Raw genomic sequence first — 21,300 nt, 5'->3', positions numbered from 1 at the left:
CGTGGCATTTACGGGGTTTGCACCTGAACACTTCATTTGTAGTGATGACAGTGTCAAACTTGTATAGACATTCACTTATTTGGCAGTGATATTCATATTTTAGGGTCCTCAGCATCTGTGACCCTAAGACCTCTAGGGCTGGACAGAGGTGTTTGGTGAAGTCAGTATATTTCCAGAAAAACAAAGATTCAAGTTTTTTGGATCCTGGTGCTTCCTGTCTTAATCTATGGTTGTGAGACTGGGACACTAACCAGTGACCTAAGGCAGTGACTGGGTGTCTTTGTTACACGGTCTCTTCAGAGGATCCTTGGGCACCATTGGATTGACTTTGTATCAAATGACTGCTTACTTCAGGAAACTCAGATGAGGAGTGTCAGTTTCATGTGAGGGAATGTCAGCTATGACATTTTGGCCATGTGCCATGTTTCAAAGGACATAATCCAGTATGCAGGTGTCTCAGTGTTGAGGAATCCAATGTCTGGAAAAGGCCAAGGGGATGCTTATGCTTCACCTGGGTGCAGTTGCCATCCAGCACCCAAGGTGGTTCAGTCGTGTGGTAGATGTGCCAACACGTTCCACGTTACCTTTTATTTTTTCTTGCACTTGTGTATGTACAGATTTTTGTAGGAATCATCAGTCAGAAGAAATAGATCTTGATGCTGCAGAACTGCAGTCAACCAGTCACATTCAACCTCTTTTTCAGGTGGAAGTGTCAGGAGTAAACACTGTCCTGGTGCAAAACCTGTCCTCTCTGTCCAGATACAGAGTATCGCTCCAGTCTCACTACCCACAAGGCCTCTCTGCACCACTCACCAGTAACATAACCACATGTAAGAGTATTTTTTGTTTGCTTGTTGCCAGTGGTGGGCACAACTAACCAAAAAATTAGCTTCGATAACACATAATCAGCGAACTGAAAAGTTATCTTTTATGAAGCTAAACCGATAAGCCACCCAAAAATTTATCGGAAGCTACAGATAACCGATAACTTCCAGTATTGTCTCCGGTACACTTGCAACTACTAACAAGCTGATTTTGAATTTTAACACCACGATCACTTCTGGGAGCATCAAAGGTGACTACAGACCCAAACAATGAGTCAGCACTTCTGTCTTTGTGCGCCCTGCCCACTGCTGGAAGCTTCTGTTTATTACATGGCTTCCAGCAGTGAAGCAGTTGAGAGGAGCAGCAAAGCTCAACTCTCAACTCAATAACAGCATTGCCGTGAGGCAGAGGTCTTGGAAAATAAAGCAGTGCTGACTTATGGTTTGGTGTATGAATAAAATTATTACTGATAGAATAACTCCATTAATGTCAATTCTGTCATTTGTACAAAGTTAAAATATAACATATATCTTTTAATGTCGAATAATGCACTAATTCTGAAGTTTTGTAACAAACACAGACAGATGCCAAAGGATCATGGGTAAAATGTGCCTCCGCTAACACTGATTGTTTGACTCATTCAATCTATGTAAACCAACACGTTAATGTGAGGTGTGTTGTGTCTTGGTGTTTACAGATAAATGTGTTTTTGTAAAATATGCCATTTTTTTTATTTGTAAAAAACAAAAGGGTCATTTAAAAAAAAAGGCAAGTTGTAATTAGATAACCATCTGATATAACTGGTGTCAAAATACAGTAGTGTTCAGAATAATAGGAGTGCTATGTGACTAAAAAGATTAATCCAGGTTTTGAGTATATTTCTTATTGTTACATGGGAAACAAGGTACCAGTAGAGTCAGTAGATTCTCACAAATCCAACAAGACCAAGCATTCATGATATGCAGACTCTTAAGGCTATGAAATTGGGCTATTAGTAAAAAAAAAAGTAGAAAAGGGGGTGTTCACAATAATAGTAGCATCTGCTGTTGATGCTACAAACTCAAAACTATTATGTTCAAGCTGCTTTTTTAGCAATCCTGTGAATCACTCAACTAGAATTTAGTTGTATAACCACAGTTTTTCATGATTTCTTCACATCTGCGAGGCATTAATTTCACGACCACCTCCTGATCGGCGATTGCATGGTCGGATGAAAATCAAACCTGTTTGATATGTTGTGTGGGCCGCTGAAGAGGAGGTACTGCTGGCCCACCACCACCAGAGGGCGCCCTGTCTGGAGTGCGGGCTCCAGGCACCAGAGGGCGCTGCCGCCTCACAGGAGCAGCCAGGGTGACAGCTGTCACCCATCACCTGAGACGAGACAGCTGATATCAATCAACAGGGAGGTATATCAGCAGGACGGCATCTCCACCTCATTGCCGAGATATCGCTCTACCAAGGAGGTAACGTATCCAGCCAAACAGATCATCTTTTGACCATTAAATACATTTTGCCTTTACACAGAAAGAGAAAAGACAGCAGGAGACTGTATTTTGGATAGTACTCACATTCCTGCACTCACCTGTATTTTCCTGACAAGAGGTGGAGGTGGTGTTTCCACCCTGTGTGTTGCTGGGTGCAGCCGCACCCACACCTGACTGTTTCTGTTCCTTGCCAGCAGTACCGGATCCGACGAGCGGAGGCAGTGGCCACCTGGGGTTCGGGACTTGGCGGCTCCAGTATCCCCGGGGTTCGGTGGCAGAGGAAATCGGGTGGTTCCGGTTTGACTCGGACAGACGTCTCCTATCGTCGAGCCTGCCCACACGACACCTTCGGAATTCGGTTACTGCTGTATTTGTAATCTGTTGTGTTTGTTGTGTGAATTCACAACAGTAAAACTTTGTGATTTGACTTTCTCCATTGTCCGTTCATTTGCGCCCCCTGTTGTGGGTCCGTGTTCCTACACTTTCCCAACATGATATTCTGGTCGGCCGCCGTGAGGGGATCCCGCTGTTGAAGCACTACAAGCGTCCAACCTCTTGCACTGTGCATGTGCAAACACTGATGCGGAATTAGAGAGAGCATAAACAGTGATCATCTCTTTGGGAGAGCAGCTTCTGTTTCTTTCCCCCCCCCCTTTTTCCCCCATTGAAAGTTTTTATAAAAATAAGAAATGTAAATAAAGTTTTTAAAAAACCTTCTGTTTACGTTTTGCTTCTGGAAAACGAGTCCAACGTGTGGTTTTGGAACATACAATGTGTGTGAGAACATAATTGTGCGCTCTGAACTTTTACACTGTGCAGTTTTGTCATTTGAGCTGGAGCCGAGTACAATGATTGAAAATATTGTACATTATTATCACTTTACCGAGGCGTTGCTAGGCTGGTAGCGTAGCTTTACGTCGACGCTACCTGGCTATACCCGCCCACTGTGTGTAAACAAATGACATCATAGCGCGCAGCCGAAGAACTGTCTGCGGAGGAAAAAAAAACTGTCCGCAGAGGAAAAGATAAAAAGGCGAGAAGTGTGTGTTGGTCCCAATATGGATATTCCAGATGATTTTCTCATGGATAGTACGACAATGAACAGCAGCCAAAGCAGCCAGCTTGATGAGGACGCACTGCCAAATTTGGAGAGCAGCGCGCACCAGCCAACATGACAAAAGTTAAAGTAAGCCAACTTTTTATGTACGCGTTACGTGTTGTGTATCTCAGTAAGTGATAATAATGCAAATAACATGCTGTTGTCGTGCGGTATGCATTTTCTGAGTCCCTCCGTCCACGCCCAGTCGCCCTCAGTGACAGATATTCACCCTCGTCTAACTCAGGCGAATATCTGTCATTTTGGACGACTGGGCATGGACGTTGGGCCTCTGAAAATGCATACCGCCCTCCAAAAGCATGTTATTGTATTATTATTATCACTTACTGAGGCGTTGCTGGGCCGGTAGCATAGGTTTACATTTATGCTACCTGTCTATACCTGCCCACAGTAGCTGTGCATAAAATGATGACGTCATAGCGCACGCAGCCCAAGAACTGTCCACAGAGGAAACAATGAAAAGTAGAGAAGTGTGTGTTGGTTCCAATATGGATATTACAGATGATTTTCTCATGGATAGTCTGACAATGAACAGCAGCCAGCTTGATGAGGACGCACTGGCAAATTTGGAGAGCAGCGTGGTATCAGCCAACACGACAAAAGTTAAAAATTAAACATGTTTGCTGGGTGTCGTGCGTTTTAAAGTGAGACAACTTTTTATGTATGCGTTTGCTGGGTGTTGTGCATTTTGAAATGCCATTAAATATTGTTAATGTGATTACACATGTTGTGTAACTCAGTAAGTGTTAATAATGCAAATAACATGCAGGTGTCATGCGGTATGCATTTTCTGAGTCCCTCCGTCCATGTCCAGTCGCCCACAATGACCGATATTCGCCCGAGTTACACAAGGGCGAATATCGGTCATTTTGGGCGACTGGGCATGGATGTCGGGCCTCTTAAAATGCATACCACCCTCCAAAAGCATATTATTGTATTAGTGTCTGCCCAGCTTTAGGGCGAATGCTGTCATGAACACTACTGGCCAGTAGATGGCAGTAGAGACTGTGAAAACTTGCCAAAACAAAATTCCAGATAATCCGTGTCTGCTACGTTTAAGATGCATGGAATTAATAAACGCAAACTGAATTTCAGACATCTTACATATATATTACTCTGGAACAAAGACAACAGACAGTGTCTGACATAAGCAGGACTCTAAATAACAAACAGTGATGATGCAATGATTCCAATTGAAAATAATGAGAAGCAACCTGAGCTGCTTCTGGCATTTTACACAAAACAAACACAAAAACACATCTATAAACCCAGAGACTGTATTCACAGAGTTTAGACACACTATACAAAGAGTTTAATACTGTTGTTCGTGTGGAGTCTGATCAGAGCGTCTCAAATGGCATTTCTTCTGTTGTGAATGTACTGAGATACCCATATGCACTGGGCACAGCATCTCCACACTAAAACCTTCACAATTAGTGCATTACTTAAAACTAAAACATATATCTGATATTTTCACTTTATAAAACTTCAGACGTGACATTAATTTAAATACTTGTCCGAAATTAGTTTGGTTAAAATCCATCCATCCATCATCCATTTTCTTTCCGCTTTATCCGAGTCGGGTCGCGGAGGGCAGCAGCTCAAGCAAAGCCGCCCAGACCTCCCGATCCACACACACCTCCCCCAGCTCTCCGGGGGACCCCAAGGCATTCCCAAGCCAGCCTAGAGATGTAATCCCTCCAGCGGGTCCTGGGTCTTCCCCGGGGCCTCCTCCCAGTGGGATGTGCCCGGAAACACCTCTCCAGCGAGGCGTCCAGGGGGCATCTGGAAAAAGATGCCGAGCCACCTCAACTGACTCCTTTTGACGTGGAGGAGCAGCGGCTCGACTCCGAGCTCCTCCGGAGTGACAGAGCTCCTCACCCTATCTCTAAGGGAGCGCCCAGCCACCCTGCGGAGGAAACTCATCTCGGCCGCTTGTACTCGCAATCTCGTTCTTTCGGTCATGAGCCAAATCTCATGACCATAGGTGAGGATCGGAACGTAGATCGATCGGTAAATCGAGAGCTTTGCCCCCCTACTCAGGTTCTCTCATTCACCACGACGGTCCGATACAGCCGACCATATCACTGCAGATGCTGCACCGATCCGTCTATCAATCTCACGCTCCATCCATCCCTCACTCGTGAAAAAGACCCCGAGATACTTAACTCCTCCACTTGAGGCAAGGACACTCCACCGACCTGAAGAGGGCAAAGCACCTTTTTTCCGTCAAGAACCATGGCCTCGGATTGGAGGTGCTGATTTTCATCCCGGATGCTTCACACTCGGCTGCAAACCGCCCCAGTGCACGCTGAAGGGCCTGATTTGATGAAGCCAACAGAACCACATCGTCCGCAAAACCAGCAGAGACGAGATTCTGTGGTTCCCAAACCAGACCCCCTCTACACCCTGGCTGCACCTAGAAATTCTGTGTCCGTAAAATAGTGAACAGAACCGTGACAAAGGGCAGCCCTGGCGGAGGCCAACGTGCACTGGAAACAAGTTTGACTTACTACCCGGCAATGCGAACCAAGCTCCTGCTGCGGTCATACAGGGACCGGATAGCCCTTAGCAAAGCACCCCCGGACCCCGTACTCCCGAGCACTCCCCACAGTGTGCCCAGAGGGACACGTCGAACGCCTTCTCCAGATCCACAAAACACATGTGGACTGGTTGGGCGAACTCCCATGAACCCTCGAGCACCTGATGGAGCATGTAGAGCTGGTCCAGTGTGCTGCGACCAGGTCGAAAACCACACTGCTCCTCCTGAATCCGAGGTTTCAACCATCGTCAGGAATTCTCCTCTCCAGTACTCTGGAATAGACCTTAACCAGGGAGGCTGAGGAGTGTGGTCCCCCTATAGTTGGAACACACCCTCCGGTCCCCCTTCTTAAACAGAGGGACCACCACCCCAGTCTGCCAATTCAGAGGCACTGTCCCCGATTGCCACGCGATGTTGCAGAGGCGTGTCAGCCAAGACAGCCCCACAACATCCAGAGACTTAAGGTACTCAGGACGGATTTCATCCACCCCAGGAGCCTTGCCACCGAGGAGCTTTCTAACCACCTCGGTGACTTCGGCCTGGGTAATGGAGGAGTCCGCCTCTGAGTCCCCAGTCTCTGCTTCCTCTTCGAAGACGTGATGAGGGGATTGAGGAGCTCCTCAAGTATCCTTCACCGCCCGACAACATCCCCAGTCAGGGTCAACAGCTCCCCACCCGCACCGTAAACAGTGCTGGTGGAGAGCTGCTTCCGCCTCCTGAGGCGTCTGACGGTTTGCCAGAATCTCTTCGAGGCCGACCGATAGTCCTCCTCCATAGCCTCCCCGAACTCCTCCCAGACCCGAGTTTTTGCCTCTGCGACCGCACGGGCTGCGGCACACTTGGCCTGCTGGTACCTGTTAGCTGCCTCTGGGGTCCCACCTACCAACAAAGATAAGTAGGACTCCTTCTTCAGCTTGACGCCATCCCTTACTTCCAGTGTCCACCACCGGGTTCGGGGATTGCCGCCACGACAGGCACCAGAGACCTTGCGACCACAGCTACGAGCAGCCGCATTGACAATGGAGGTGGAGGACATGGTCCACTCGGACTCCATGTCTCCAACCTCCCCCGGGATCTGGGAGAAGCTCTCCCGGAGGTAGGAGTTGAAGACCTCGCTGACAGAGGGTTCCACCAGTCATTCCCAGCAGACCCTCACAATACGTTTGGACCTGCCAGGTCTGACCGGCTTCCTACCCTCCCAGCGGATCCAACTCACCACCAGGTGGTGATCAGTCGACAGCTCTGCCCCTCTCTTCACTCGAGTGTTTCGAGACACATGGCCGAGGTCAGATGATACGACTACAAAGTCGATCATCGACCTCCAGCTCAGGGTGTCCTGGTGCCACGTGCACTTATGGACACCCTTGTGCTCGAACATGGTGTTCGTGATGGACAAACTGTGACTAGCACAGAAGTCCAACAACTGAACACCACTCGGGTTCAGATCGGGGAGGCCGTGCTTCTCGATCACCTCCCTCCAGGTCTCACTGTCGCCGCCCACGTGGGCATTGAAATCCCCCAGGAGAACAATGGAGTCCCCAGTCGGAGCGCTATCTAGTACCCCTCCCAGGGACTCCAGGAAGGTCAGGTACTCTGCACTGCCACTCAGCCCGTAGGCCGAGACAACGGTGAGAGACCTGTCCCCAACCCGAAGGCGTAGGGATGCGGCCTTCTCGTTCACCGGAGTGAACGCCAACACTTGGCAACTGAGCTGGGGAGCAATAAGCAATGCGACCCCAGCTCTCCGCCTCTCCCCGTGGGCGACGCCAGAAAAATGAAGCATCCAGCCCTCTCCAGGAGTTGGATACCAGAACCCAAGCTGTGCATGGAGGTGAGCCCGACTATCTCTAGTTGGTATCTCTCAACCTCCCGCACAAGCTCAGGCTCCTTCCCCCCTAGCGAGGTGACATTCCACGACCCAACAGCCAGGGGCTGTGAGCATGGACCGGGCCACCGGGCCACCCGCCCTCGACCGTTACCCAATCGTCTCTGCACCCGACCCCCATGGCCCCCTGTGCAGGTGGTGAACCCACAGGAGGGCGGGCCCACGTCACTCTTTCGGGCTAAGGCCCGACCACCAGGCGCTCGCGCGCGAGCCCCAACCCAGGTCTGGCTCCAGGGTGGGACCCCGGCTCCGCCATACCCGGCGACGTCTCGGTCCTTGATCTTTTACTGGTCATGGAGTTTGGTTAAAATTTTAACCATAAGTTAAAACTGTATGCCTCTGGGTGACTTGGGTGATATTGCCAGCGTATCAGTATGGGGTCAAAAGAAATGAGCTTTTTTTTTTTTCTCCCTATTTTCTTTTCTGTGACCAGTTCTCCTTTGCCTGCAGAGGGTAGAGTGGTTTCTTTTAGAACCAGCTCTCCTCTGTTTACGGAGGATAGAACTGCACATCTACTACAAAACATTTAACAGGTAGGTGCTCAAGTGATTTTAGATTTCATAAATGTTTGTAACTGTTCAGCTTTTTTTTTTACCACGTCTGCAAAAATACGTTAAATTATCGGACTAAAACTTATTGGAAGATAATTAGTCTGATAATGGTTTTCAAAGTTATCTGAAAAGCTAATCCAATAATGAAAACATTATCTTCGATTAGCAGATTAGCGGAACTGTGCCCACCACTGTTTGTTGCCATGATTATGTCTTCTTAGTTATTGTCTGGGTGTTCTACAGCAGAAAGCCAAATGTTGACTGACTTTTTGAGTTCCTCACATGTCTCATCTCTCGTAGTGAAGGTCCCTTCTCCATCAAACCTCAGAGTGACCAACTTCTCAGGCAGTGATATCACCATACGCTGGGAGGCTGCAGCAGATGATGTTGTTTCCTACCTCATCAAGTGGATCTCCCTCAGTGGGGGAAACCTTAGACAGGTGATAGAGATGGATGGTTTTAGTTTCATATTTACTTTTGGCTAGTGTTTGCTGTTATGTTCTGTGTTGTTAAATGTGATATTGTACTCTTTATTATTAGTTGAGAGTAAGTGGTGAGAGTGAAGGGGCCATTCTCAATGGGGTGGAGGATGATAAAGAATACCAGATCTCACTGTCTGCACTTTATGGTGATGGAGCACAGAGTGAAGCTGTGGCAATACGATATAGTACCTGTGAGTTATACACACTTGAATACACATTTTTTGTAGAGAGTGGGGGGGCTGTGAGACTGCACCCATGGAACACATCAGGGCCCCAAGAGTGGTGCAGAGCAGCTGAAGTTGGTGGGTGAGCTGGGATGGTACTAACTCTGGGTCCCACTGAATTGCAAAGTGTATTTGCAGATTATTATAAAGCCCTGTCTTTGGACGGACTCCAAGGTAAGTTGCAGTGACTGCAGGGAAAGATCTGCTGACTATAGGGAAAGTACTGCTGACACCCAGTTACGCCCTTGGGCAGTGTCTGCGTGGTATCTCTCTAGCTTACTGTACCTGTTCTCTTGTTGACTTTGTGTGGAGGGGGTGAGGGGGTCCCCTGTGTGCCTGCACCCTTGTAAAAAAAACCTGGAGCACCCTCTCTCACTATATGTGTATGGATTCAATCATCTTAAACTGCTAATTATTCACCCCTTTTTTCTTTTTTTTTCTCTTTTTTTAAGCTGGTCAATTATCTTGCAAACTACAGTGAATTAAAATTTAGGTGACTAAGTTTAGGCATTTTTTTTCATGGCCGGCTAATACAAGTAAAGCTAATACAAGTCAGCAGTCCAAAAAGCGCTAAGTGCCAGACATGTTCAGAATATCAGTGTCTGCTGGAGCCTTCGCTGGGCATAAGATTGTCCTTGTGAGACACCCATAACCCACACACCAATGTGTGTCTCCTATGAATCCAAATTAATTGATCAGCACAGAGATCTTCTGTCATATGAACTCAAAGCAATGCAGATGTGCTTCTTCGTGTCCTCTGATTTTTCTCTGACAGCTATATTATTAATGTTAGTATGTCATTCACAATGAAACTCGTCATGAAACAACCCATAATATTGTTTATTAATCAGTCTCTGGTCCCTGTCTTTTGTCCCTGCAGTGTCCGGTGGAGGCCCAACAAGTGTAACCGTCTCTGAGGAAACACCGATCAGGTTGTTGGTCAGCTGGGTTCCCCCGAACGCTCATGTCCTCCAGTATCGTGTCTCTTACAGTGCACTGAATGCAGCCGAGTCCGGGGACAGCACAGTGAGTTTGTAATCAGACTAGACTCAATGATAGTGTTCCTTCCAAGTCTCAGACATGTCCAACAGAAAACTAGCAGTCAGCTGGTGCAATGAGACCATAAAATGACCAGTGGTGGGCACAGATAACCAAAAAATTAACTTCGATAACAGATAATCAGATAACTGAAAAGTTATATTTGCTAAACATAAAATGATAAACCACCCAAAAATGTATTGGAAGTTACAGATAACCGATAAATTCCAGTATTGTCTCCGGTACACTTGCAACTACCCGTGGTGGGCACAGATAACCAAAAAATTTACTTCGATAACAGATAATCAGATAACTGAAAAGTTATCTTTGATAAAGATAAAGCGATAAACCACCCAAAAATGTATCGGAAGTTACATATAACCGATAAATTCTATTATTGTCTGTGGTATATTTGCAATTACTAACAAGCTGAATTTGAATTTTTACACCCACAATCGCTTTTGGAATCATCAAAAGTGACAAAAGACCCAAACAAGAAGCCAACACTCCTATGTTTGAACATGCTGCCCCCTGCTGGAAGCTACACAGCTACAGCACAGACGCACCCTGAGAGCAGCCACAAAGCCAGCTCTCTCCCAATCACAATGCTCTGGTCAGGCGGAGGTCTTGAAAAATAAAATCATACTGAGTTATGGTTTTGTGTGAATACTGATAGAATAACTCCATTGTCAATTCTGTCATTTGTACATAGTTAAAATATAACATATATCTTTTAATGTTGAATAATGCACTAATTCTGAGGTTTTGTAACAAACATAGACAGATCACAAAGGATTCTGGATAAAAGTGCCTCTGCTAAACACTGATTGGTTCAGTCATTCATTATGTAAACCAACACGTTAATGTGATGTGTGTCGTGTGTTGGTATTTACAGATAAATGTGCTTTTGTAAAATATTCCATTTTTTATTTGTAAAAACAGGCATTTTTATGGAGCCCTGAAAGTGTCATCGCAAAATGTTTTGCATGTGGAGAGAATGTGCGCACGTTTTATTAGTGCCATCCGCACGTTTTATGATGTGCGCACGTTTTATGATGTTGTAAACGTGCAGTCAATATTGTCTTGACACATAAATGTTGGTTTTACACTGCGAATTTTGGCCCTTTTTCAGATGATTTTTCATTCGTGCGAGAATTTTTTGGACCGAGTTTCAGATTAATCGCGCTTCCTGCATCGTGTAGTGTACATGGAGTAACAAGCTGCGTTCAATATCTCATGACCACCTCCTGATCGCCGATCATATGGTCGAATGAAATCAAACCTGTTTGATATTATTCTGTATCCTGCTCCTGAGGGGCTACAACCGCTCGCACTGTGCATGTGCAAACACCGCAGAGCTGTCTTGTAATGTTTTTGTTGTTGTTTTGTTTTGTTTTAAACTTAATTTGTAAAAAAAAAAAAAAAAAGCCATTTGCAAAGCCAAAAAGTTGATTTGACAACATCTGATATAACCGGGGTCAAAATAAGTAGAACACTGCCATCTACTGGTGCCCAGACGCTTAGTACTTAGAGCGAATACTGCCATGAACACTACCGACCAGTAGATGGCCGTAGAGACTGTGAAACGCTGCTGTCAGGCGGAGGTCTTGGAAAATAAAGCAATGCTGACTTATGGTTTGGTGTAAATAAAATTAATACTGATAGAATAACTCCATTAATGTCAATTCTGTCATTTGTGCAAAGTTAAAATATAACATATATCTTTTAATGTTGAATAATGCACTAATTCTGAGGTTTTGTAACAAACACAGACAGATGGCATTCTGGGTAAAATGTGCCTCCGCTAACACTGATTGGTTGACTCATTCATTCTATGTAAACCAACACGTTAATGTGAGGTGTGTCATGTGTTGGTGTTTACAGATAAATGTGCTTTTGTAAAATATGCCATTTTTTATTTGTAAAAAAAAAGGCATTTTCAAAAAAAAACAAAAAACGAAAACAAAAGCTAGTTTGTAATTAGATAACGGCCTGATATAATCGGTGTCAAAATAAATAGAACACTGCCATGATCTACTGGTGCCAGTGCGAGTTTTGGCCCTTTTTCAGCTGATTTTTCATTCATGCAAGAATTTTTTGGATCGCACCGAGTTTCAGGTAATCGCGCGTCCTGCATCATGTAGTATACATGGAGTAACGAGCTGCGTTTAACATCTCACATCCACCTCCTGATCGGCGATCGTATGGACGGATGAAAATCAAACCTGCTTGATATTCTGGTCGGCTGTCGTGAGGGTATCTCAAGGCTGAAGCACTACAAGCATCCAACCTCTCGCACTGTGCATGTGCAAACACCGCAGACCTGTCTTGTAATGTTTTTTTTTGTTGTTGTTTTTTAACTTTGATGTCTCCCATCGAGAGTTTTTGTAAATTAAGTTTGAAAAAAGCTTCTGTTTACGTTTTGTTTCTGGAAACATGAGTCTGGGGTGTGGTTATTGAACGTACAATGGGCCTCATGTATCAACGTGCGTACGGCAATATTTGAGTATATATGGGGTGTACGCCAAAATGGCTGCGCTACTTGGCATTTATCAATGTGGTTGTTGGCGTATGCTGCGCTGAAAATATACACCAGGTCGAGAGGTGGTGTAAATTATACACCAAAATGAACCAGCGCTGGAATCCACATAAAAATGTAAATGATCAACATGATAAACAGTGCCATTATACAAATCAATGCATATGTTACATAAATAACACTTTCCTGATTATACTACATAATAATCAATGCAAATCCCGCTTTTGCGGGATTGTTGGCCTATCGAGCACGATCTGTGGCCACAGCGCTGACTGCAAAGAAAGCGCTGCTCGCCTTTTTCTCCAGAGCCTGGAGCCAGAGCAGCGCTGAGCTTAACTTTATGTGGTGTGATCGTTTTAGACAATGAAATTGATAATTACAACTGTAGTGTTCTCATTCCCTTCGCCCGTGCTGCAATCAGGTTTTGTCTTCTCCATTCGTTTGTCACAATAAAATAAATAAAGAAATACATCTTAAGAATAAAGAAATCTGAAAAATTAGGCGTGTCTTATTAATTGAGCGAGCAAATGTCAAGAATTACTGACATGGGAAAAGAGAATACAGTGGTCCCTCGCTATAACGCGGTTCACCTTTCGCGGCCTTGTCGTTTCGCAGATTTCTTTAGTCCAATTTTGCATGCTTTTTTTACAGTGCACTGTGGTCTGCGTGTCTGTTTATAAGAATCTTCTCGCCCAGAAGAAAAAAGAGCGCCAACAACTACTCATAACTGTGTTTGTCACTCGGAAACAGACACCTGCAGCCAGGTGTGAGTGGAAAAAGGCACGGCGTCAGGACGAAAAGGCACGATCTGTGAAATACTGGTCAGTCACTATTAATAATTTCTTATGTGTCCAACCTCGTACGTTGATCGTTAAAATTAAATTCCTTAGTTCTAAAAGCCATCATAATTATTTATAGGAAAACGTTCTATTTTTATTTCTCAAACAAATGTTTGGCCTGAAAGCAGGTTGGTCTTATTTTTCTACTAAGGTTTGAACTTTGAGAGTGTTTACACACAAGAGAAAAGTGAGAAAATGTTCATGCCTGATTGAGAAAGTGTATAAAGTGGTTTTACAGCTTTGAAACGTCTATAATAATTGTAAAAAATAACGCTGACTACGTCGCAGTTTCGTGTATTACGGGCTATTTTTTAAAACGTAACTCCCGCGATAAACGAGGGACCACTGTAACACTTTTTTGATTATACTACAAAACAATTGATGCGACGGCCGCTTTTGACGCTCTATTGGCACGCGTCGTGATTGGTGGAGTTCTTTTTCTTTGCCGTCTTCCTGGCTTCCATGTCGTAAAATGAGGGTGTGTCTGAAGCGGAGTCTGAATATTTATGGGCGTGTTTATTGTAATTACGATTGTTTTCACCCACCGCATTTATCAAGGTCACGTCAGGCGTATGCTGGAAATGGGCAGGCGGGCACTGCTTGATACATGTCACGGCAACTTTGGTGTACTTCAAATTTACACCATAAATTTACGCCACAAGTGCGCAACTTTGATACATGAGGCCCAATGTGTGTGAGAACATAAATCGTGCACTCTGAACTTTTACACCGTGCGGTTCTGTAGTACAGTTTGAGCTGGAACCGAGTACAGTGATTGAAAATATCAGCCCAGCTTTAGGGCCATTACTGACATGAACACTACTGGCCAGTAGATGGCAGTAGAGACCTTGAAAACTTGCCAAAACAAAATTCCAGATAATCTGTGTCTGCTACATTTAAGATGCGTGGAATTTAATAAACGCAAATACAATAACAACGTCTATAAGCCCAGAGAATATATTCACGTGAGTTTTAGGCACTAGAGTTTAATGCTGTTGTCCGTGGAACCTGATCAGAGTGTCTCAAATGCATTTCTCATGTCGTGAACGTACTGAGACACCCATAATGCACCTGGACACAGCATGTCCACACTAAAACCTTAAAAATTAGCGCATTACTTTAAAACTAAAACATATATCTGATATTTTCACTTTATAAAACTTCAGACGTGACGTTAATTTAAATAACTTGTCCGAAATTAGTTTGGTTAAAATTTGAACCATAACTTAAAATGTATGCCTCTGGATGACTTGGGTGATATTGCCCACGTATTAGTATGGGGTTAAAAGAAATATTTGATTGATTGGTCAGTTAGTTCTTCTTTGCCTGCAGAGGATAGAGCAGTTTCTTCTAGAAGCAGCTCTCGTGTAGTTCTATCTTCTGCAAACAGACATCTGCTACAAAACATTTAACAGGTAGGTGCTCAATTGATTTTAAATTTTCTAAGTGTTTGTAGCTGTTCAGCTTAGTTAGAACTATACATCTGCTACAAAACATTTAACAGGTAGTTGCTCAACTGATTTTAAATTTTATAAGTGTTTGTAACTGTTCAGCTTAGTTTACCACATTAACGGTCTAAAAATTATCGGACAAAAATTTATCACAAGATAATTAGTTCCATAATGGTTTTCAAAGTTATCTGAAAAGATAATCCGATAATGAAAACATTATCTTCGATAATTATTGGTTATCGGATTATCGGAACTGTGCCCACCACTGAAAATGACACATTAGTTAAAGGTTTGACTTTGATCACCGTCGTTGTCTACAGGTGGTGGTTCCAGGTGGCGAGAAGCAGGTGGTGTTACAGCCATTACAGCCAGATACGCGGTACGGCATCCTGGTGACGGCTGAGTACCGCAACAGAGAAGGAGGCAGTGGTTCAGCACAGGGCAAAACCAGTGAGTCACACCCGAAGAAACCAATACACCCCGTTAACGCGCACAAGTTGGGGTCCACAACATCGGACTGCAAGTTAATGAGGTTGACCACTAAAACTTAGTCAATTATACAGTAGTCTAAGTTTCCACAAATCAACCACGAATAAAGCTGAAACGCAAGTCATGCATACGTGAGTTAATGGGGATTACCTGTATAAATGTTTGGGGGGGTTATGCATACGCGAGTTAATGGGGACTACCTGTATAAATGTTTGGGGGGTTATATAGAAATAACCCTGAATGACCATCCATCTGTCCATGAGCCTTGTAATTGCTAAACTATTTGGTGGATTTCGATGAAACTGAACACAACAGGAGCTCAACATGTGAAACTGTATCTCTGAAGGAAAATACATGCAGCCCAACATCTTGAAGTTGATGTCCCATTTACACTTCATGTCTGTAGCAAATTTCAAATTCAATAATATTCAATAATATTCAGTATAATTTCTATCGCGCCAACTCACGATGAGATCAATAACAAAAACAGAAAAAATGGAATAAAAAGTTAAAAACACAATAAAAAGACAATCCATAAAAGAGCACAAGAATAAAAACACATAATAACACAATAAAGCAAATGATAAGACAAAGAAAACAAATGGGTTTTCAATCTAGATTTAAAAGTTTCCACATTATCCATTTGCCGTATATGTGCCGGGTGTTGGGAAAGTATAGTGACACGGACCCACAACAGGGGGCGCAAATGAACGGACAATGGATGAGGTCAAATAACAACACTTTACTGTTGTGAATGGGCACAACAAATACAATCAGATTACAACAATAGACAAAGCCAAATCACAAAAGGTGTCGTGTGGGCAGGCTCGAAGATAGGAGACGTCTGTCCAAAGCAGAACCGGAACCACACGATTTCCTCCGCCACCAGACCCCGGGAATACTGGAGCCGCCAAGTCCCGAACTCCCAGGTGGCCACTGCCTTCGCGTGTCGGACCTGGTACTGCTGGCGAGGAACAAAAGAACAATTAAATGTGGGTGCGTCTGCACCCAGGAATCCGCACGGCAGGAAAACTACCTCCACCACTCGTTGGAAAAGGAGTCAGCTAAACAACTCCCAAAAGTCACAAAAGATCACTGTTAACCAGTCAGCTGAGCACGTTACCTTCCAGGTAGAACGATATCTCGGCAAAGAGGTGGAGGCGTCGTCCTGCTGATATTCCCCTGCTGATCAGATGATGGGTAACAGCTGTTGCAGGTGATGCGTGACAGCTGTCACCCTGGCTGCTCCTGTGAGGCGACTGCGCCCTCTCGTGCCTGAATCCCGCACTTCAGGCAGGGCGCCCTCTGGTGGTGGGCCAGCAGTACCTCCTCTTCTGGCGGCCCACACAACACCGGGAGATCATTCCACAGAGTTGGGGCATGGTAGGAGAAAGCTCTGTGACTGGCAGACTTTTTATTCACTCTGGGAACACACAGACATCCTGCACCCTGTGAGTGCAGGGTCCGAGCTGGTACATAGGGTTTGACAAGGTCAGCCAGATAGGGAAGTGCAAGTCCATGAACAATTTTAAAAGCCAATAACAGAACCTTAAAATCTGAACTTGCAGTGATAGGAAGCCAGTGAAGGGATGCCAAAACGGGCGTAATATGGTCAGACTTTCTGCCTGGCAGCAGCATTATGAGCCAGTTGAAGAGCCCTAATGTTGGACTGCAGTAAATCAGAAAATAGAGCATTACAATAGTCCAACCTTGAAGAAACAAATGCATGTATCAAAGTCTCAGCATCAGCCATAGACAGGATGGGATGAATCTTCACTATATTTCACAAATAGAAGAAAGCAGTGCATGTAATGTCTCTAATGTGGAGGTCAAAAGACAACACAGGATCAAAAATTACTCCAACATTCCTCACTTTGTCCGTATGATGTATAACACACGAACCCAAGCTAAGCGGCAGCTGGTCAAATTGATGCCAATGGCTCATATCCTTGGACAACACACTTCTACTGCATAGTTTCAGTCCACCCAGTTATAAATGGGCACTACTGGCATTGCCTGGGGAATTAACAAGAGATGGTCTGGAATCCGTCCAGATGCAGTCAAAGACTGTCATCTGGTTCACACTGCATAATCCAGAGATAAGCATGGGAACCAATGGGCCTGAGGCCTATACAGAACTTTCTTCTTCTTTAGACATCATGTTTGCAAATTATGTGTATAAACAGACATGTTGTGCCTTTCAACACAGAGGCTGACCGGTTGTTGATTCAGGTGTTTACAGCTCTACTGGTATCTGTACCGAGTGTAAATCTTTTTGCTTTCCTTTCTGTTTTTCAGCCTTTTTATTTTTTTATTTTGTTATCTGTTTCTCTCCCTGCAGCTAGTCTGCGGGTGAGCAGTGTTAGTGTGGTCAGGTCAGACCACTCCAGCATCTGTGTGTCCTGGAGATCCTTGTCGGCTATTGATGGATACCGCATCGTTATCCAATCTGTCAAAGGTGACATTCACAGACTGGCAGCTTATTAGTGGAAGTTCTGGGAGAGGTAGTTAGTGAATGGAGCGGTTTCATTTACACAAGTACTTTTGTTTTGTGTGTGTGTGTGTGCATGTAGATCAGCAAATAAATGAAGAAACTGTAGACAAGTCGAGCAGCAGTCACTGTTTCACGGGTTTGGAAGCACAAACACTATATCGCATCAGTGTGCACTCCATTCTGGGCTCAACGGAGGGCGCTGCTGTGTCCATTCTGCATCCAACAGGTGGGATGTGATCAAATCAACACTGTCAGAATTAATACTGATAACACTTAGTGATTTTACTTTTAACCAAATCTTACACACAGGTTGTGGCTGTAATTGTATAAACAGAGTGTGATTGTGGCCTTTTTGTTTGTAATCCCGCTTATTTTTTCCAGCCCCGGCTCCAGCCAGAATTCCCATCCATCCACGGATGTACCCAGTCCACAATGAAGGTGACTCCACATAATACTGCATTTTTGTTCTTCTCCAGAAATACTTCAGTTTGTGGTTGAATTAGTGTTTGGGAAATTTACTTCACTCTAAAACTGATCAGACATATTGTAGCAGCTTCTGACATCTTTGTCACCTTACAGCTCAAACAGAGGTTCAAAAATGTTTTAGGGATCCAAAGAGGTGCTTGTGAAAGCCCTCAGGTCACGTCAGGCCAGTACAGTGTCAAAATAAGGACTTAGTGCACATATACAATATTTTTGACAACAAATATCTATATAAGAACATCTTAACTTCACTCTGATAAGTCCTTAGTTAAATGCAAATGTCACTTGCGATTCTTTAGATAGACACTCGGGTGAGTTGAGTTTGTGTGATCCTTGAAGGCTTCTCTGTCTATGGTAACTCAGCACTGCCCTCTTGTGTTTCAGTCTGTCCTGAAGTAAACATAAGAAACAGCATTGTCAAAGGTGAGCTCAACTGTTTTATGAACATCTACAAGCTGTCTGGTAAAAGGCCTATTTTCCACATTGTCTTTTAAACTCTTGTCCTGATCTATTTCTGTTGTAGGGTTTGACATGATGGAAGCGTTTGGTCTGACTCAAAGAGCTCATTCATCTGTAGAGGGTGTGGCAGCAGAGCCGTTTGTCTTCAACACTCTCCCCACCTACACACTGTACAAAGACGTCCAGCTGACACAGAGCACTAAGTGAGACAGTCATCTTTTTGCTTTTGTCTTTTCTTTAATACACACACATCTCTGTATGAGCATGTGGTGGCCAAGGTCAAAATTTTATTCCAGTGTTGATATATACAACTAGCAATCCACGAGCTCTAGATGGGTAGTGTTTATAAAATAGGTAGATGATATTTTTGTGGTAAGGGTGGTAATAGATTAAGCAAAGCTTGTATAATGAGTTGGAATGGCGTGTGAGTCCAGAATGTTTTTAGAACCTTAGACCTCAACAACGTTTAGAAGAAGAACTCAACCCTTTTATTTCCTGTTAATTATGTAATTTTTTTAAATGTTAATTTAGTGTCTTAATGTATATACGAGGTGTGTTAGAAAAGTATCCAACCTTTTTATTTTTTTCAAAAACCATATGGATTTGAATCATGTGTGATTGCATCAGCCAAGCTTGAACCTTCGTGTGCATGCGTGAGTTTTTTCACGCCTGTCGGTTGCGTCATTCGCCTGTGAGCAGGCGTTGTGTGAGCAGTGGTCCACCCCTCTCGTCGTTTTTTTATTGCAAATAAATGTCTGAACGATTTGGAGCTTTGCTGCATCAATTTTTTTCCAGAAACTGTGAGAAACCTCCAGGTGGACACCGTTCGGAAAATTAATATGGGTTTCAGGGACGATTTTATGGGGATTACACAGATTAAGGAGTGATCCAGACGGTTTAAAGACCGCCCACAACTGCAGAGAGCGCGCCGCACTCTGAGCGCCGATCGACAGGCTGAAACCCTGCTGAAACAACCAGATCATTTCCAACGTGAAGGCTTTGTTGATCCGGGACGTCATCTGACTTTCACAAAAAGGCAGAAGGCGTGGATATCAGCACTTTTTCAGCACATTCCACTGTTACAGGAGTTTTTTTCATGGAAAGAAAAGCGGAGGGACGCGCCACGGAGCCGTTCATTACGTGGCACAAAACCACCTCTGTGTTGGTCTCACAGGACGGCTTTCAGGTGGATTTCAGACGGCTGTCGGTTGCTTTTCAGTTGTGTGATTATCCAAGAAATTGAGCATGAGCTGGACATGCCCCAACATGTCCTGTGAGGCTTCATCACAGCGTTGCTTTGCGCCATGCGGTTCCACCGCGATGCGCGGAATTCCGCTCCTCTTTCCATGACAAAAACTCCTGTAACAGTGGAATGTGCCGTTCATTTCTAAACTGGACGCTGTCTTGATCCGGTATGTCGTCTGACTGGCACAGGAATTGTGAAAAGACATGGACATCAGCACTTTTTCGGCACATTGAGACAGACGTGCGGAGGAGTTCCTGAGTGGACTTTGCCACCGGATAGCAGGATCCTGCTGAGCAGAACAGCGGAGAAACAGGAGCACTGCAGGATGCACGGTCTGCAGTCAAAGCGGAGCAAAGCGCAGGGGAGTTGAGCACCTGTCCCAGGGGACAACGCAGGAGACAACGTCAAACCTTTGACACTGGTTCTGTTCTGTGCACCACAGCAAGCAGAGGCACCTGCAGCTGCAGGGAGGGAGCGCCTATTTGCTAATTCCCCACACAGTGCTTTCTTAAGTATTGGTGCCACCCCCCACATCAAAAACTGCGTCTGACACCAAAGTTTGTTTGAGGCATTTCAATCCTATTTCAAATATGGTGGCCATCTTGAAAATCTCATATACAGTAAAACCCGCCAAAACCATCATTGTATAAAACAGATAGTCACACTCATCAGACAAAAGCAAAAGTCCCAGTGTTTTTGTATGGTTTTCCATGTAATAAACACCGTATATAATGGATTTTGTACAAATTTTCGCTCACATCGGACAAAACATCCTGTCCGATTGCAGTGCATTTCCATTAAAAGCCCCTTGCATAAACTGGACAGAGCAGTCTGGATGTGCCCAGTAAAAGAGGTACAAAATGAAGTTCAGCACTGACACTTGCCGATTCAAGGAAAGTGGGACTGCATTTCTGTTATGAAAAGGTCAGTCTTTTTTTTTTAAACCGTGCTCAGACCGGGCACCTAAACAAGGCAGAGAGTAATTCAAGGCTGGTGATTATTAACAAAATGTTGCTTGCTGCCTGCGCTTAAGTTTCACACATATACCTGGGTGTAACGAACCAACAACAACCACTTTAGATCCGAGCCCTCTGCGTGGCCGTGAACACTCCCCAGAGCCTGACATGGACCTGCTAAATCAGAGACCGCAAA

General features: G+C 44.5%; 1 protein-coding gene across 1 annotated transcript in view; it reads left to right on the top strand.

The window, feature by feature from the left end:
- The window catches only part of LOC117512161 (collagen alpha-1(XX) chain), a 166,271-nt gene that overhangs the window by 95,921 nt on the left and 49,050 nt on the right, over nucleotides 1-21,300 (top strand). Inside the window, exons 16-25 of the mRNA XM_034172138.1 lie at nucleotides 704-830; nucleotides 8,705-8,844; nucleotides 8,945-9,077; nucleotides 9,991-10,136; nucleotides 15,298-15,427; nucleotides 17,808-17,924; nucleotides 18,040-18,186; nucleotides 18,342-18,398; nucleotides 18,828-18,866; nucleotides 18,967-19,105. Of these exons, the coding sequence (XP_034028029.1) occupies nucleotides 704-830; nucleotides 8,705-8,844; nucleotides 8,945-9,077; nucleotides 9,991-10,136; nucleotides 15,298-15,427; nucleotides 17,808-17,924; nucleotides 18,040-18,186; nucleotides 18,342-18,398; nucleotides 18,828-18,866; nucleotides 18,967-19,105 (1,175 nt within the window). The remainder of the gene's footprint in view (nucleotides 1-703; nucleotides 831-8,704; nucleotides 8,845-8,944; nucleotides 9,078-9,990; nucleotides 10,137-15,297; nucleotides 15,428-17,807; nucleotides 17,925-18,039; nucleotides 18,187-18,341; nucleotides 18,399-18,827; nucleotides 18,867-18,966; nucleotides 19,106-21,300) is intronic.

This window comes from Thalassophryne amazonica, chromosome 6 (assembly GCF_902500255.1).
Source record: "Thalassophryne amazonica chromosome 6, fThaAma1.1, whole genome shotgun sequence".
Lineage (NCBI taxonomy): Eukaryota > Metazoa > Chordata > Actinopteri > Batrachoidiformes > Batrachoididae > Thalassophryne > Thalassophryne amazonica.
Note: the sequence above shows the minus strand (reverse complement) of the source record. Positions and strands in the feature narration are given on the sequence as shown.